The sequence below is a fragment of the Pipra filicauda genome, unplaced genomic scaffold (assembly GCF_003945595.2).
Source record: "Pipra filicauda isolate LSUMZ 115617 unplaced genomic scaffold, ASM394559v2 scaffold6_size6359152_pilon, whole genome shotgun sequence".
Lineage (NCBI taxonomy): Eukaryota > Metazoa > Chordata > Aves > Passeriformes > Pipridae > Pipra > Pipra filicauda.
Genome location: NW_024104865.1, coordinates 5,539,333 through 5,554,822, shown reverse-complemented (window position 1 = coordinate 5,554,822; position 15,490 = coordinate 5,539,333). Strand labels below are relative to the sequence as shown.

The 15,490-nt window shown below is 48.2% G+C and overlaps 1 protein-coding gene across 2 annotated transcripts; it reads left to right on the top strand.

Annotated features, from left to right (window-relative positions):
• Nucleotides 1-3,678: 3,678 nt before the first annotated feature.
• DLL4 (delta like canonical Notch ligand 4) lies at nucleotides 3,679-15,263 on the top strand. 2 transcript variants are annotated; one of them, XM_027750224.2, is made up of 11 exons: nucleotides 3,679-4,204; nucleotides 4,328-4,591; nucleotides 5,012-5,069; nucleotides 5,754-6,023; nucleotides 6,728-6,788; nucleotides 6,897-7,027; nucleotides 8,469-8,638; nucleotides 9,739-9,958; nucleotides 10,408-11,116; nucleotides 11,848-11,956; nucleotides 13,401-15,263. In XM_027750224.2, exons 1-11 carry the CDS (start codon nucleotides 4,151-4,153, stop codon nucleotides 13,404-13,406), a joined length of 2,052 nt encoding a protein of 683 aa, XP_027606025.2. In that variant the 5' UTR covers nucleotides 3,679-4,150; the 3' UTR covers nucleotides 13,407-15,263. The 2 variants fall into 2 exon arrangements, with proteins under 2 accessions (XP_027606025.2, XP_027606024.2); XM_027750223.2 differs by lacking the exon at nucleotides 13,401-15,263 and having other exon boundaries at nucleotides 11,848-11,986.
• Nucleotides 15,264-15,490: the final 227 nt, after the last annotated feature.

Here is a 15,490-nt window from a genome sequence, read left to right as displayed (position 1 = left end):
GGACGCCCCCACCCAAGCTTGATCCGGCCGAGAAGCCCTGCCAGCCTGGCTGCGGCTTCGTGCTGCCTTAGGGGACAGCCTGGGACACCTGGGACACAGGAAATGCTGGGACAGCTCGGACGTGTCCCCTTCCAAAAACCCCGGGTGGCACGACGGTGCAGCCGGAGCATCAGACAGGTCCTGCCCTAGTCGCAGGTACGGGTGCTCCGTAACTGCAGGACCTTAAAAGCAGTCCTGCAGAAGCCACGCAGAAAGCTCACGGTGGCTGCGACATTACCGGGAGCCGCTTACAGCCGTGGGTCTGGCGGGCAAATTCTTAGAAAGCACAGAGCCTTCAGAAAGAGGGAAAGGTGGGACTGATGGCGGGAGGTGCGATGCAGTTGCTCCTGACTGGGACAGTTTGGGCGATATCCTTTCCTGGGGTCTGGCAGCCTGAGAGCAGCAGGACACGGGCGGCCGTGGGGCAGCTCGGGCACATCCCGGGAACGGAGGAGGGCAGCCTGGCACGAGGGCTTGGGGGGAGGGATGGCTTGGGCAGGCTGGCAACTTTCACCCGCCCGGAATTAATTAACGTTGTCTCGTTAGCGAGATGCGTTTGGCCCGGCCACGCGTATGCTGAGCCGGGCCAGCCTGCAGATAAACCGGCAGCAAATGAGGCGCGAAAGAGGGGGGGGGGGAAGAGTCCTGACCTCGAGTAAGTGAGCTGGAGAGAGAGGTAGCAGGGTGGAAACGACGGGGAGACGGCGACCACCGGGCAGGTCCGGTCCGATCAGTGCCTAGCATCCCGACAGGGACTGCGGGCACCCCGCTGCCGCCCCTTGGAAAAGCCGGGGACTCTGCGGGCTTTCCCCCCCGTTCCGGGGACAAGCGCCCCTCAACTGAGCCGAGGATCTTAGACAAAGTGGATGCACTGTGCCTCTCCAAGAAACCAGGATGGTGTGTTGGGCACAGGAAAGAGTTTGCAAGACTTGCACTTCTAATCTGCTCTCGGCCGACTTTCAGGCTCACCTGTTTGACACTATTAATGCAACTTTTTTTTCTTCTGAACTCCCTGTGCGTGTGTGTCAACATGCAGCAGGTGGTTTATTATATTCCCCGGTTATTATTTTATTATTTTATTATGGACTCTTTTTATAGCTGCAATCAAAATAATGGTCTGGACTATCGAGGAGGATTTTATGTCTGTTTTGCCCCACTCTCTCGAGCTTCTGAAAATATTTGTTTTGCGGGACGACAGCACGTGGGGAGCTGGAGCAACTTCTGCTCCTGCTGGCAACAAGCAAAGCTGGTGTAAAGCTTGACTCGAAAAACAGTGGCCATCCAAAGGCAGCTGAACGGGCTGGGGAGTGCTTGGGAGGCTTACACGCCTCTTGTCAGGTTTGGGGGAAGGCAGAGGTGAGAGCTCTTCTCCAGCTGCCAAGGTGCACACCGCCAGGATGGCAGAGAGGTTTGGCGGAGCTGTGAAAAGCAGAGATCAGCTTGTCTTGCTTTAACCTACATTAGCTCCGGGTCCATATGGTAGATGCTGCCTGTGGATCCTCAGCACCAAAGCAAGGCCCTATTCTTGCACGCCGCCCTGCTTGTGCCAGATGGTGCCTGGACCAAGTGGCCATGCGTGGGGTGGCTCTGGTTAGCCTAATAAACGTCCAATACAAGTCAAAAATCAAAACACACACATACTAACATCTGCTAGAGCCTGCAGTACCCAGCTAGCCTTTCAATACTGAATTAAAGAGCCCCACAGCCCTTCTGTTCCCCTAGGTTAGACACTCATTACCATTTATCAAGCACTGATGTTATCTGGCCTCTCATTTTATTTAGTACCGAAGCTATTAGCATCAGATTTGATTTTGACAGTTGACGCTGCTGCTGGTAAAGCCGGGATCTGGCCGGGTGGATCGCTGTAAAATTCCGAGTTCATCAGCGGCGACACATTCCTCCTTCCCACTTGTTTACGAGGCAGAGACAAAAGAGATCCTCGCCTGTGCCTCTGCCTTGCCGTTTATCTTCACCACGGACACGGTTCCCGTCCGCACAAACACGTACCCGAGGCGACAGCCCAGCTACTCCGGACGGAGCCAAACCCATGGTGCCCGGCCCCGAGTGCAGCCCCTCGACATTGCCAGAGTTTGTGCCCCCCCGGCTCCGGCTTTTACAGGTGCAGTGGGGACCGGGAGAAGTTTTAATCTCCTTTTGGAGGCGACCCCGATTCCTAGCCTGGTCTCCTCCCCAAACCAGTCCACGGCGGCGGTGCCCGTGGCTTTCCCCCGCAGAAAGCTTGGTTATTTTCCACGAAGCCGTGTCGTGCCCTCCTGGTGATACCCCGGGCGTTTGGGCCCTAACCACATCCTGGGACGAAGCAGGTTTCCAGAGAGAGCGGCCGCTTTAAACGCACGAGGGAGCAGGACGGCCTGGGAAGTTTGATTGGGGTGTGCTCTCCCCGTGATGCCTCGCCTCCAAACGAGCCAGATCCCCGGCTTTCCTAATCCCCCCCAAAACAGCTCAAAGTGGGGAGGTAACGCCGCGAGAACAGACCCTTTGGGAGAGCAGAGGAGCGGAAGGGGAGCGGCAGCGCGCTACGCCCCGCGTTGCTCCCCAGGTGACCCACGCCGCGGAGACCCGCAGCCTGGCGCGCCGGGCGCTGGCAGAAAGGTGGCAAGACCTCATTACCATACAGCTGAGGGTTTATCTCTCCCTCCCCCCTCCGGCCTCCCATCCATTTAACAAGCTGAAATAAAAAGCCACATGAAAGGCCTTCTCTGTGCTTGGCTTTAATGAGGGACACGCGACCCAACAATAAGCGCACGCTGCAATCAGGCCAAGGGCTTTATGGCACACGCCAGACCGCAACCCGGCCGCGGCCAGGCGGCCAGACACGGCCAGCGGCCCCGCTCCCGCCCCGCTTGCCTGCAGGCGCCCGAGTCTACCCCTTGCCCATGTTTTTGGGAGCCGGGGCAGCCCCGGGAAAACTCAGCTCGGTCCCTGCTGTCAACCCCGGCCACCTCGCTGGAGCGCTCGTTCGCCACCGCTTTCGGAAGGGCGACCGAGCGCCTGCCGATCCCCGCCGTGCCCGCCTCCCTGCCGTCACTCGTCCCGCTCGCCCCCTTCCTCGGTAGGCTCCGTTATCCGGTGTCAGGAATGAGGCCGGGCCGGCCTGCGGCACGGGCGCCCTCGGAGCCGGGAGCTGCGCCCCGGGGGCGGCGGCGAGGCCGTGCCGGTGCCCGCCTGCCTGGCAAGCACCGTTTTACTTTTGCTTTCTAGCCGGGGCCAGCCCTCGGCGGGCAGGGCAGCTCCTGCCTGCCGGCCCGGCCGCGGCTGCAGGGAGCCGCGCCGCCCCGTCCCGCCGCCCCGAGGAACGTCCGGGGGAGGGGGACACGCGTGGAGATGGGGGCAACAAACAAACTAACTAACTAACTAACAAGCGTGGTTTTAAAACATTTCATTCTCTATTGTTCGGCCGCCGTAGAGAGCTGCCCTGTGGAGAGGCGTCTGATTTTCGAGGGAACTCTTTCTCCCAGTGTGAGCGCCGTAAATATCTCAACAGATGCTCGGCTTGTTCGTAATCAGCTCGGCTCCTCGGCGGGCAGCGCGGCAGCGGCGGCGGCGGCGGCGGCAGCAGCAGCAGGGTATTAATTCGGGATATGAGGGCTCTCCGCAACATTTGGTTCTTTTTTCCAGAAGGGAAAGATGGAAAAGGGGAGGGATCGCCCGTGAGTCTGACTGACAGTTTACATAATGAGCTTGTGAGGATGCGAGGCAACTATATAAACAGCTCGAAGCCAAGCAAGTTTTCCATTTACTGAGCGCTGTTAGCACCGGTTAAAGGAGGAGCGGTTCCACACTAAGCACTCCCCTCCGCGTCTCTCACCAAACCCACCCGACTCTGGAGTTTATAAAGGCGACGACAGCGATCAGAGGTCGGCGGCTGGCTGCAGGATTAATTCCCAGAAGGGAACGGATCGACACCTGGATTTTATCTTCCGATTTCTGCTCGCGCTCGGGGAATATTTTGAAAAGCAGGTTGCTCCAGGAGAATCGCCGTGACGCCTCTCTTTTCTCCCTCGACCGAGAAAGCACTTGCTTGGACCATTTGAGGAATACAGAAGGAAAACTTAACCCACTAAGAACTGAAACCTCGAATAACACAAGGATGACAGCCTTGCGCATCTTTGGCTTGACGTTTCTGTTAACGATTTTGCAGCAGGTAATAGCACATCGAAAAAAAAAAAGGGTTCGCGAAATGTAAAGTGGGTGATGAAAGCAAGTTTGCATGGCAAAGCCGGGTAAGGTCTGATTTGGCTGTTTTGTGTGTCTCCCCTTTGTGCAGAGGGTGTCCGGCTCTGGCGTCTTCCAGCTGGAGCTGCACGAATTCGTGAATAGCCACGGGTCTCTGGCCAGCGGGAAGCCCTGCTCCCCCCACTGCAGGACCTTCTTTCGCGTTTGTTTGAAGCATTTTCAGGCAGTGGTCTCCCCGGGTTCCTGCACATTCGGCAGCATCATCACCCCGGTTCTGGGAATAAACTCCTTCAGCATCAAGGATACAGAGAGATTTGACAGCCCCATTAAGCTGCCCTTTAACTTCACGTGGCCGGTGAGATTCTGCTTTAAACCCGATTGCGATGGTGGGGCAGGAGGGTGGCAAGAGCAGGCTAACCGCGGCGCGCTCATAACCTGTAATGTAAACAAACTACTTTCGCCTTTAGACTTACTTCCAGAACTTCCTTTAAAAAAAAAAAAAAAAAAAAAAAAGAGGGGAAAAAATGAGCGATGAAAAAACTCATCCAGACCAGAAGCACTTGGGATAATCAATGTTATTAAGTGAAATAAGTCAAGGGGCTGGGGGCGTGGGGGTAGGTTGAAGGTGGGGATGTGTATCCGTGGTCTAAAGGAGGGAAGCGTGTAGTCGTGGGGAGAGAGCATAAATGCGGGACCCCACAAATGCGGGGCAGGGCGGGGGTGGGGTGCGGGGGTGCGGTGGGGTGCGGGGCTGACGCTGGTTTCTTTCCCGCAGGGAACCTTCTCCCTGATCATCCAGGCCTGGCACGCGCCTGCCAACTACCTGCCGGAAGGTGAATATTGCCGCGCGCCGCCGGCAGGGGGAGCTCGCGCGGCGGGAGCACCGCTGGGCCCCGTCCCGAGTGCCCGTCCCCCCCCCCAATCCCGAAACGCCCCCCCCGGCTCAGCTGTTTATACTATAACTCCACGGCTGGCTTTATCCCACCATCAGGAGCCGGTCCCCCAACGATATCCATCAGGGGCCGCTTTGATTCTGCCCCAGCCTAATCTCCAACACAATTGCGTTTCCTCCGGTTTATTTTTGGCGTGGGAAAGCGAGGCGGGCTGCGGTGAGAAAGCCGGGAGCTTGCCAGCGAGCCCCGGCCGCCTTTTCCTGTATTTTACACCTTGCTCGAATTCCGCCCTTTGGAAAGGAATAATGGCTTTGGGATGTTTTTCTGAGCGGAGAGGAAAAGGATATTTCACAGCAGCCCTCGCTTTCACAGGCCCCTCGGCTGAGCCCCCTCGGCTGGGGTTTGCACACCTCGGTGCCCACCTTTTCGTACCCTTCCATGCATTCATAGCCACACGCGTGCCTTTGTATATGAATGTATGAATATATATATATATATATATATATATATATATACACGTGCGAGCGGAGTACCCCGGGAGCGGCGGGGTGGTTCGGGGCGGTCTCCGCGGCGCGGGACACTGCAGGCGGCCGCAGTCACTGACCCGCACCCGCTCTCCCGCAGGCTCCCTGCCGCCCCCGGAGGAGTGGCTCATCAGCCAGGTGTCGATCCAGCGGTCGCTGTCGGTGGGCGAGGACTGGTCGCAGGACGTGCACCAGGGCCCACTGACCCAGCTGCGCTACTCCTACCGCGTGGTCTGCAGCGAGAACTACTACGGCGAGAGCTGCTCCCGCCTCTGCAAGCGCCGCGACGACCGGTTCGGGCACTACGTGTGCGCGGCGGACGGCAGCCTGGCCTGCCTGCCCGGCTGGGCCGGCGAGTACTGCACCGACCGTGAGTACCCACCGCGGGGAGCGGGGCGGGACGGGACGGGCAGCACCGCGGGCGTCCGGCGGGGCTGGAAAGCTCACAGAGGCCTCCCATCTCCCGGGACGTGTTTTCACGCCTACCTCTCCACTCCCTGCCTGGAGAGACAAAGTTGTGCGCTGAGGACTTTGCCCTCTTTGGCTGCAACCACCAAGTCTGTGCTGCACCTCTGCGAGCCTTAACAGCAAAGAGCGAGCTAGCAGGGAAGGCAGTCTTGGCTGATAGCCCTAAATAGCAGTATTCCAAGGTAAAAGGCTAGCAGCTTGCTCACACACATGCTTCCACCATTCCTGCTGCCAGAGTATATGAGGCAGGTGTTGTGGTGTAATAGCGGGAATCTTTACTCTGAGCTCAGGATCCCGTTGGGTTTACTCAGTCTTTCACTAGCACTAGCCAAAGCCGCCTTCTCTTGCTCCTTTTCTTGCAAGAGTTCATGTTTGTTGCATAAACAGAAAAACTAAAGGACAATTTGTCAAGTGTTGGCTCTCCTCGTTCACTTCCTCCTGCTCCAGAACTCCCCGTACCAAGAAGTTTTGAAACAAAGCTTTGAAAGTGCAAAACTGTTTTTTCAAAATGTTTCTTTAAAGCTGGCATTTATCCTTTAGAAGTGTGTTCTGCAGTGCCATGTGTATTTACCTAAACATTTATGCTTTTTTATGTTCTCTTTCCAGCCATCTGTCTGGCCGGATGTACTGAACAGAATGGATATTGCAACAAGCCTGGAGAGTGCATGTGAGTAGATGGCAATTGCAATGTGAACATCAGTTAAAATGTCTCCTTGCAATAGAAACTTAAACTCTTCTCCATGTCATTAATGTTTTAATTTGACTTTTCTTCTAGCTGCCGTCCTGGTTGGCAAGGCCGCTACTGTGATGAATGCATACCCCATATAGGCTGCCGTCACGGGACTTGTAAAACACAATGGCAGTGCATATGTGATGAAGGATGGGGTGGCCTCTTCTGTGATCAAGGTTAGTTCTGAAGGTTGCACTTACATATCTGGACTGGGTACTCGTCAGCACTGTACTAAGGAATCTGACCCATTGGATCTAGAATTAAATTTCCACAAGGTACACGTTCATAGGCATCATTTTGTGCCACTGCTGCCTCAGATACAATTCTTGTAGTTGTAGTAATTTTGTTTGAAAATAAGGAAACCTTTTTGGTAGGTGCAGTTTTTCTCTTGCAAAAGAAGTCTTTGTCTTGGAAAAATACCTAACAATCTGGATGAGTGTTGAACAGGCGAGTTTTCTGCCTGCTCAGGCTAAGTTTAACTTATTCCCTGTACAACTGTAAAAATTTACTAAACAGTTTCTAGCAGCAGTAAACACCATCATTTGGGCCTTCCTTATTTTGCATACAAGGAAGTTAACTCATGTGATAAGTCTGGAGCATGAGAGAAAAATCATATAAGCAAGAATGAAAAGTACAGGTTCCATTTTAAGGTACACCAGACCACTTCCACCTATTCAACCCACTGAATCACTGAACCATAGCCAGCTGAGCAGTCATGTCCTCAAGGCCATATATGCACTGCTGGCACTGAGATCATTAAGTGCTCAAAGCAGGCTAAGTGTTTTCAGGACAGTTATAGGATTAAGATGGCAAAGTCTGAATTAAGCAGGAAAAGTAAAGTTGCAGATTTTTTTTCTGCTTGTAGTTATTTATTAACCAGTTGTCTTCCAATTACTCTATGGTATTTATAGAGATAATAAAGTTTTTCTACTTATGTCCTATGAACTTTTGTGCTTAACCTCTGTCTCAAATTTAAAGGAGGAAAAAAAAAGAAAACTGTCGAGCTTGGCAGGGCATTTGACAGTTTAATGTACTAACATCCATAAAAGGAAAATATGATAAATAAACAATAAAAGTTTTCTAGTGTTTGTTTAAATCTCCAAGCCAAAACATCTTTTTTTTTTTTTCCCTCTGTGCCTCTCCAGAATGTGCATCAGTGCACACACCTTTTAAAGGCGGGGCTCACTGTTTTAGTATGCGACATGTTATACACAAATTATCTATAGTGCTGTGGCATATCTTCCAGAGAACACACACTTATGAAGTAACTTTTCCAATTTGGCACCTAAATCCCATTGCAGCTAATGGTTTTAAGTCCACAAAAGAGAGAGGGTATAGCAAAGCACTAGGAAAGTTAAATTTTTGCCAGCTCTCTCAAAATTCAGAGCTCACGTGTTACAGTGATGGATATGGAGAAATATCTAAAATCACTGATAATCTGAGACATCTGATTATTACTGATAATAACCTGGATAATAATCTCCAGTATTCCTGTTGATAGCAAAATTATATGCTTTATTGGAAATTGTGTCTCTTTTGTTGACTACGGTGCGGGTTTTTTGTGTATCTTTTCTCAGCTGTCAAAGCTGTGTTCTCTAACTCCTGGTATCTTTGCAGATCTGAACTACTGCACTCACCACAGACCATGCAAAAACGGAGCAACTTGCATGAACACTGGCCAGGGCAGCTACACTTGTGCATGCAAGCCTGGCTTCACTGGTGTTGACTGTGAACATGAGATCAGCGAGTGTGACAGCAATCCCTGTAGGAATGGCGGTAGTTGCACGGTAGGGGCATTTTAAATGTAAAGTCTTTATGTGAAGCAAACCCCAGTGTACCTTTTCAGAAATGGTTCTGTAACAACATAATGGGAATTTGATAGGACACAGGTTCATTACTGACGCTCACAACTATCATACTGAACCCTTTCCGAGAGGTGTCACGGGAGGAAGTCTGTTACAGGAGGAGATGTATCATCTAGATTAGAACTAGTCAACTGATCCTTAGGTTTCTGTGGCAGCCATTATGAGAACTTGGCAAGATCCAAGGTTGGTGAGAGAGCAGATCTGTTAAAAATAAGCTTCTCAAACCACAGTTCATAGAGAAATGCACTAACTCTGTATGTTAGTAGCAAATAAAAGAAAACTTCTGCTTTTTGCTATGGGAGGGTAGTGTCAGACAATATGGGGGCAAGCACCTGAAACTTTCTGTGAAATAGGATCCCGCACTTTTAGATTCCTGCGGCTTAGTATTTCAGCATGTTTTCAGACCCAGTCAATGATAGATTCTTTACCAATGATGGAATGGTAAAGACTGATTGATTATAGATATCAAATGTAATCTGTTGCATGTTTAGATTAAAGCTAATGGCACAAGACCCCACCTCCCTTCTCCCAAGGCCTTGGACATACAGTACTTGAATGAAGAAACAGTTTAGTTATGATCTAAGTGGTGGGACTTACCCAAGCCAAAGCAACTTAAACCTCTGTAAAATAAAAAAGGGCTCTCAGGCTGAGGATAAATGGCCTGATGACAGCTGCGTATGTCAACAACACATACCATTCTGCTCTAGGAGGACCTCAGGGATCCCATTAGACAGTAGTGGTGTTAGCAGTGTTTTTGTCTAGCTGCCTGTAGGCTCCCTACAACTACATCTGCTCTGCGTGTGTAGCTGCATGATTACTCCTGTACGCTGAGTACAGATGATTCACAGCTCCAACCCTCACAGTCCAGCCTGCAGTTGTTTACTTTCCAAATGTCACTTTTGCCACATCAGGCTGTGCATGAGAAGGGACTGAACAGCACTTGCTGCCAACCAAAAATGAGCATGCAAGCAGCTATCATTTGGTGTCATTAAATAACAGTGGCGTAACGTTGTGTTTTACAGGATATGGAGAATGGTTATCGCTGCCTGTGCCCCCCTGGCTACTATGGCACCCACTGTGAGCACAGCGCTTTGACATGTATAGATTCTCCGTGCTTTAATGGTGGCACATGCTTGGAAAAAGAACAAGGGGCCAGCTACAGTTGCGTTTGCCCTTTCGGCTTCACAGGGTCAAATTGTGAAAAAAAAGTAGACAGGTGCACAAGCAACCCCTGTGCAAATGGTGAGTCTTTTTATCAAAAAATCTTACGTCCTTGACTCATTTGTGCTTTTCAGTGCAGAAGTGATAGAAATCCAATCTGACCTCTACTCTTCCTCTAGTACATTAGTCCCTCTCCCCCACTGTATTCCACATTTACCCTAATTTTAGTCTCTTGTTGGTTGGGGGGGTGGAGGCTTTCACTGGCATTTTCTATGCAACAAAACAATGCACAAGGTTTATCATGTGATAGGGAAGAGGGCAGAACTAAATTATTACATATTTAGAAGGGGCATAATTTTAAGGCATCATGATACAATTAGAGAAAATAGAATGGACTTTTAGATGTGCAGTTGTTTTATAAAATAACTTCCCTCTTCTTGAGGTAGTATAAAATGCTGACCAAGAAGAGGTTTAGATTTCCAAATGAAGTCCATTGCAGACTAATTTTTATTTTCTGCTTTTTTCCTCAGATGGTAGTTGCTTTTACCTTGGGCAGATTCGTGTGTGTCGTTGTCGGGCTGGTTTCTCTGGTCAGAAATGTGAGATAAACATCAATGATTGTGCCAGAAACCCATGTTCCAATGGGGGAACTTGTCATGACCTGATCAACGATTACACCTGCACATGTTTGCCAGGCTACAGTGGCAGGAACTGTGACATCAAAACCAGAGATGAATGTGCTTCTGGGCCGTGTGAGAATGGAGGGACATGCTACAGTGGACTTTATAGTGCCAACTTTGTCTGCTACTGTCCTTCTGGCTTCATGGGCAACCGCTGCGAATTGCCAGTTTATTCAGTGCCCGTTACACTTCCTCCTAAACCAGTCCCCTGGATTGCTATATCTATGGGGGTGGGTCTGGTGGCTTTGCTCATACTGTTCTGCATGATAGCAATGGTCATCAGGCAGATGAGGATGCACCCAGAGCAGGAGTTGGAGACAATGAACAACCTTTCTGACTTCCAGAAGGACAATCTCATTCCAGCTTCCCAGCTCAAAAACACCAATAAAAATAAAGACCTTGAAGTGGACTGTGGGCTGGAGAAATCAAACTACAAACCCAAGAATCATAAACTGGACTACAACCTGGTAAAAGACCTGACGAGTAGAGGGACACCGGAAGATAAATATTACAAAAGTGAAAAGTGTTTAGGAGAGAAGTCTCCTCTCCGACTACACAGGTGAGAATACAGTCTTTCTTCTACTCTTTCTTAAAGCCACTCCTCTTCATACCAGTGTAGGAGCAAATGAGAATAGGGGGAAAGAGAAACCCCAAGCAGATGATACACAAAACAAGAGTAAAACCAGGAATCTTCATACTGGATTATGTGTGTCACAGCCAAGGGATATCCTTAGCTGTCAGTTAAATGGAGTGTTTGTGCAAGGTGCTGCTAGTATGGATACTGTAAATGGACCGGGAGTGGCTAGGTCAGTGGTGAAATTAAGGAGTGTCTTTCCTTCCTCAATAGATCTTGGAAGAAGAACAGTTAAGGCATATAGTGATTAAAAATAAGAAGGCAAGATGATCTGCTTACCAAGAAGAATGATAGAGTTAAAATAATAACTCCTTTTCAAAAGGAGAAAAGGGCTAGTATTCACTGGCTTATCAGTCTTCTGATTCATGTACTGAAGTTCTTATCTAGAATCTGCATGTGGCTGTTACCCTGAGGGCTCTGAGGAACTCTGTTAGGTTGGACATGGCAGAAGCATAGGAAGACAGTAACTGTTCCTTACTTCCATGTCTCTAGTGTAATGTCCTGACAGCATACAGAAAGTGTGAAATTTGATCCTCTGCACTTCCCTCCCACACCTTCATGGCTATCTCATTCCACCACTCCATATTCATGGTAGATTTTGAGAGTCAGGCTTGTTACTAGTCAGCTAACATTGTTTTCTCTCTGCCCTGCCTTAGTGAAAAACCAGAATGCAGGATATCGGCGATATGCTCTCCAAGGGATTCAATGTACCAGTCTGTCTTTGTGATAACAGAAGAAAGGAATGAGTGCATCATAGCCACAGAGGTAAGTAAGTACAGAGGTGGACAGGCATAAATTTACAAAGTAAAGGGGTAAATTATTCTCTAGTATTGTATCTGAGAAAGTTACTCTATTTCCAGGGATCATGATGTTCCCAACATTCACATCTCATCTTCTGTGGCCCACACAGAGCATGCATAAGGGAAAATAAAGAAATTAGCATCTCTGATTTTACTGAACCAGTGATTTTGAGCTTAGATAAGTCAGTGGTAGATGAAAACACAGAACATCAGCCCATAAAAATTCAGCACATTGTACGATTGGTTCTTCTTAAGTAGGTGGTCAGAAAAAATGAAAATAATAATCGTTCTTAGGCCCACTGATGTAAAGCCATGCTTTTTCTTGTAACTACAATGGAAAATCTGTGGTCTGTGGAAACAGGCAAAGATATAGATTTCCAGCAGAAGATGGAAGGTAGCTGAATGTATTAGTGGATAGGCATAACAGCCATTTAGGAAGTCTGTAATGAGGTAATTTCAATCTCTCAGTATTTAAGCTCCAGCTAAATATTCTCTAACAGAAGTTAATGCTGTTATTGATAAACACATCTAGATCTTTATGTTATATTAAAACGTTGGATGCACAAAAAGAAGTAAGGGCTAACACTGAACTTTCAAGACTTTAAGAAGCTAGTAAGGAACCAACTAGTTCCTGAAGAATTAAAGACCCTTTGGAAAAAGTCTCAGTGGAAGTTAATGACGATTTGGCGTTTACCAATACCTGCTTTCTTCAGTGTAGCCTTCTTTGGAACTAGTTTCAGACCGTAGGAAAGAGAAGCTTGCTGTGCCATACAGCAGTGATCTGTGAAGTCAGATCTGCAGGATTCTGTCTCCCTTTCCAGTGTGGATATCAGATTTCCCCTTGAAAGGAAGCTGGAACACAAGTCAACCGACAATATTAAAAGTTTAAGACTAAGTGAAAGTATTTTCAAAGATACAAATGACAGCTAGATGCTTCATTCCCATTAATTGACCTAAATACTATATCTTCCTTTAAAGATCTTTCTGACTGAAGCCAGGCTCCTAAATTTACGTCAGGCATCTCCAGAAAGTGTTTTTATTTTCAGAGTGACAGCCTCTGAAACTTCTCTCCACGTCTTTCAGGCTTAACGCTTCTAAACACAAGCTATTTAACTATACCATGTACTTTTTACAGAGCCCTAATATCAAGCGCCCATATATGTAAGCATTCTTCCCCTCGGTCCAGGTAGAGAGGTCACTCATCAGACGACTATTTTTTTTTTTGTGCTGGTGATTCTTTGTCTCTGGACCCAGCTGAAAACATTGACCACTGAGAGTTAAACTTCAGTAATGTCTGATTTAAACTGCTTTGGTTTGACATACAAGAATTACAGTGTATTAGTTCTGTACTACTCTGTATGCTGTGATTCCTTCTCATTCATTCCTGGTGTTATTTTATATCCTGACAGGTATAAGACTGAAGATCGGTCCATTTGCACCTCAGATTTGGTAATGCCAGTAGATGGATGTTCCTGCTGCATTGTTTACAATTCAGAACTGGATTGGACTGTTTTTAATTACATGCAACTTGCTGCTCTCAGGCGGAGGATGGAACTGGGTGAACTGGACAGACTGTGAATTTCCTGAAAGATGCAATACACCTTTTTGTTCTTACTGCCCTTGTTTGAAATTTGATACCAGAAATCTCATTGGCTTTAGAAAAGGGGAGGCAGAGGGAAGAGAGAGGTTAAAAAAGTTGGTGTTTTAAAAGATGCTGAGGCCATTTCCTCATGGACAGACCCCTGGCTTTCCAGAACTCTGATTATGGGAGGTGCTGGTAGATGAGGAGGCACATAACAGTCACAGATGTTGCCATGGAAGGTGCGAAGCAAGTCATATTGCTATGCAGATAATGGATACAATATAAACGAGGTCTCCATTTTTTTCTGGGTATAAAAGTGCCTAAAATGTGTCAAGAGAATCTAACAAACCCAAACAGACACTGGACTGCTCTTCCTGCAGTTACCTGAACCGTACTCGGCAGGAGTGGCTGATACTTTCTGCTACACTTCTGTTTGCATCTCTTCTCTCCTGCTGCATGTACTGGAGACGGCGTAAGAAGCAAGAGGAGGAAGAAAAGAAGAATGCTGAATTTACATGTCATCTCATTTGGTGATGCTTTGGAGAACTGATTGACTCAAGCCACTCTGTGGGACATGATTTTTGTGAAGTTGTGATAAGGAATGTGTACTGCCTCTTCCTCATTGATGAGGAGGAGACGTGATCCTAGCTCTATATAAAGCCTTACAAATGCGTTTAAAATCAATCAGCTCCTAGAACCTTTATGTGCTGAGCTGTCTCAGCTGTTTTCATGCCCTTTGCACTACCAGTGATTGTGAATAGACATTACTTCTCCTCCTTCCTCGTTCTCTCCCCCTCTGCCTTATTTTGACACGAATTTGGGGGTTTATGTTGTGTTTCTGAATTAGGTGCCACATTTTACTGCAAATAGTCTCAGAATCGCAGCTGTTACTTTCTGAAGAAGCAGCAGCAGAGTGACACAACCAACCCCCCCCCCCCCCCCCCCCCATTTCTCCATCTGGTTGCAAAACTCCAACTCCTGTCCTTTGTCCCAGTTCTAAATGCCCAGTAGCGAAGCACCCACTGAGATGCCCTCTGCCAAGACAGGTGGAGATTAGAGTCAGAAGGTTCTAGGCTCATCCTGTTTCTCTCATACCCACCCACTGCTACATGGAAAAGGGGAAGCCTGTCCCTGGAAACCAGAGGTGTGCAGAAGCTCTTTTCTTATATACATATTTACCACAATACTACCGGACACTCCAGTGGAAAGTGCTGTGACACTAGTGAACGAGACCATGGCACGGGGCAGAATGAGGAGGGAGAAACACCATCTCTTCAAAGAAACCTGGACTGTGCTATCTCTCAGACAGTGATATTCCTGCCCTTGTGAAGCCTGTTGTTGGACTAGCCCATCTACTCCCTTGAACTGTGCAGACAAGACCCCTTCATATTGTCCACTACTGACCTTCTGCTCTGACCACGTAGGACCACTTTGAAGATGACCTTCAGAAATCAATAATATGGGTTTTAGTTTGTCTGTTTGTAGTTTATTTTGAAGACTAGTATTTCAGTAATTTAAAGAAAATCAGAAGCACTGAACTTTCTACGTTTTATAACATTATTTTGTATATAATGTATATTTATAATCAAAACAGAAGTGTAAATATGTTTATTACTTCTCATGTAATGTTTTTAATGTGATGACAAAGTTTGAATTTTATTTTTTTTTTCAAGCAATGAAAATACTTTCCTGCTACTACAAAGTTTATTGTGGTTTGTCCTTTTACACCTGTTATTCCGTGACAGCCAAAGTTAGTGAGGTCCCCCAGAAGTAAGCTCGCTTGCTTGCTCCCTGCACTCAGGCCTACATTTACATTTTGCACACCAGCTGATGTCAGCTGCTTTTTATAAAATGGTTATGCTGCTAACTAATGTCAGCAAAGTTGTTCATCTGAGTGGCATTCGTCTGACATTTTGA

Coding starts and splice junctions, on each gene's coding strand:
- DLL4 (XM_027750223.2), top strand. CDS start 4,151: ATGACAGCCTTGCGCATCTTTGGCTTGACGTTTCTGTTAACGATTTTG. Junction 5,070..5,753: donor TGCCAACTACCTGCCGGAAG/GTGAATATTGCC, acceptor GCTCTCCCGCAG/GCTCCCTGCCGCCCCCGGAG. Junction 6,024..6,727: donor CGGCGAGTACTGCACCGACC/GTGAGTACCCAC, acceptor TTCTCTTTCCAG/CCATCTGTCTGGCCGGATGT.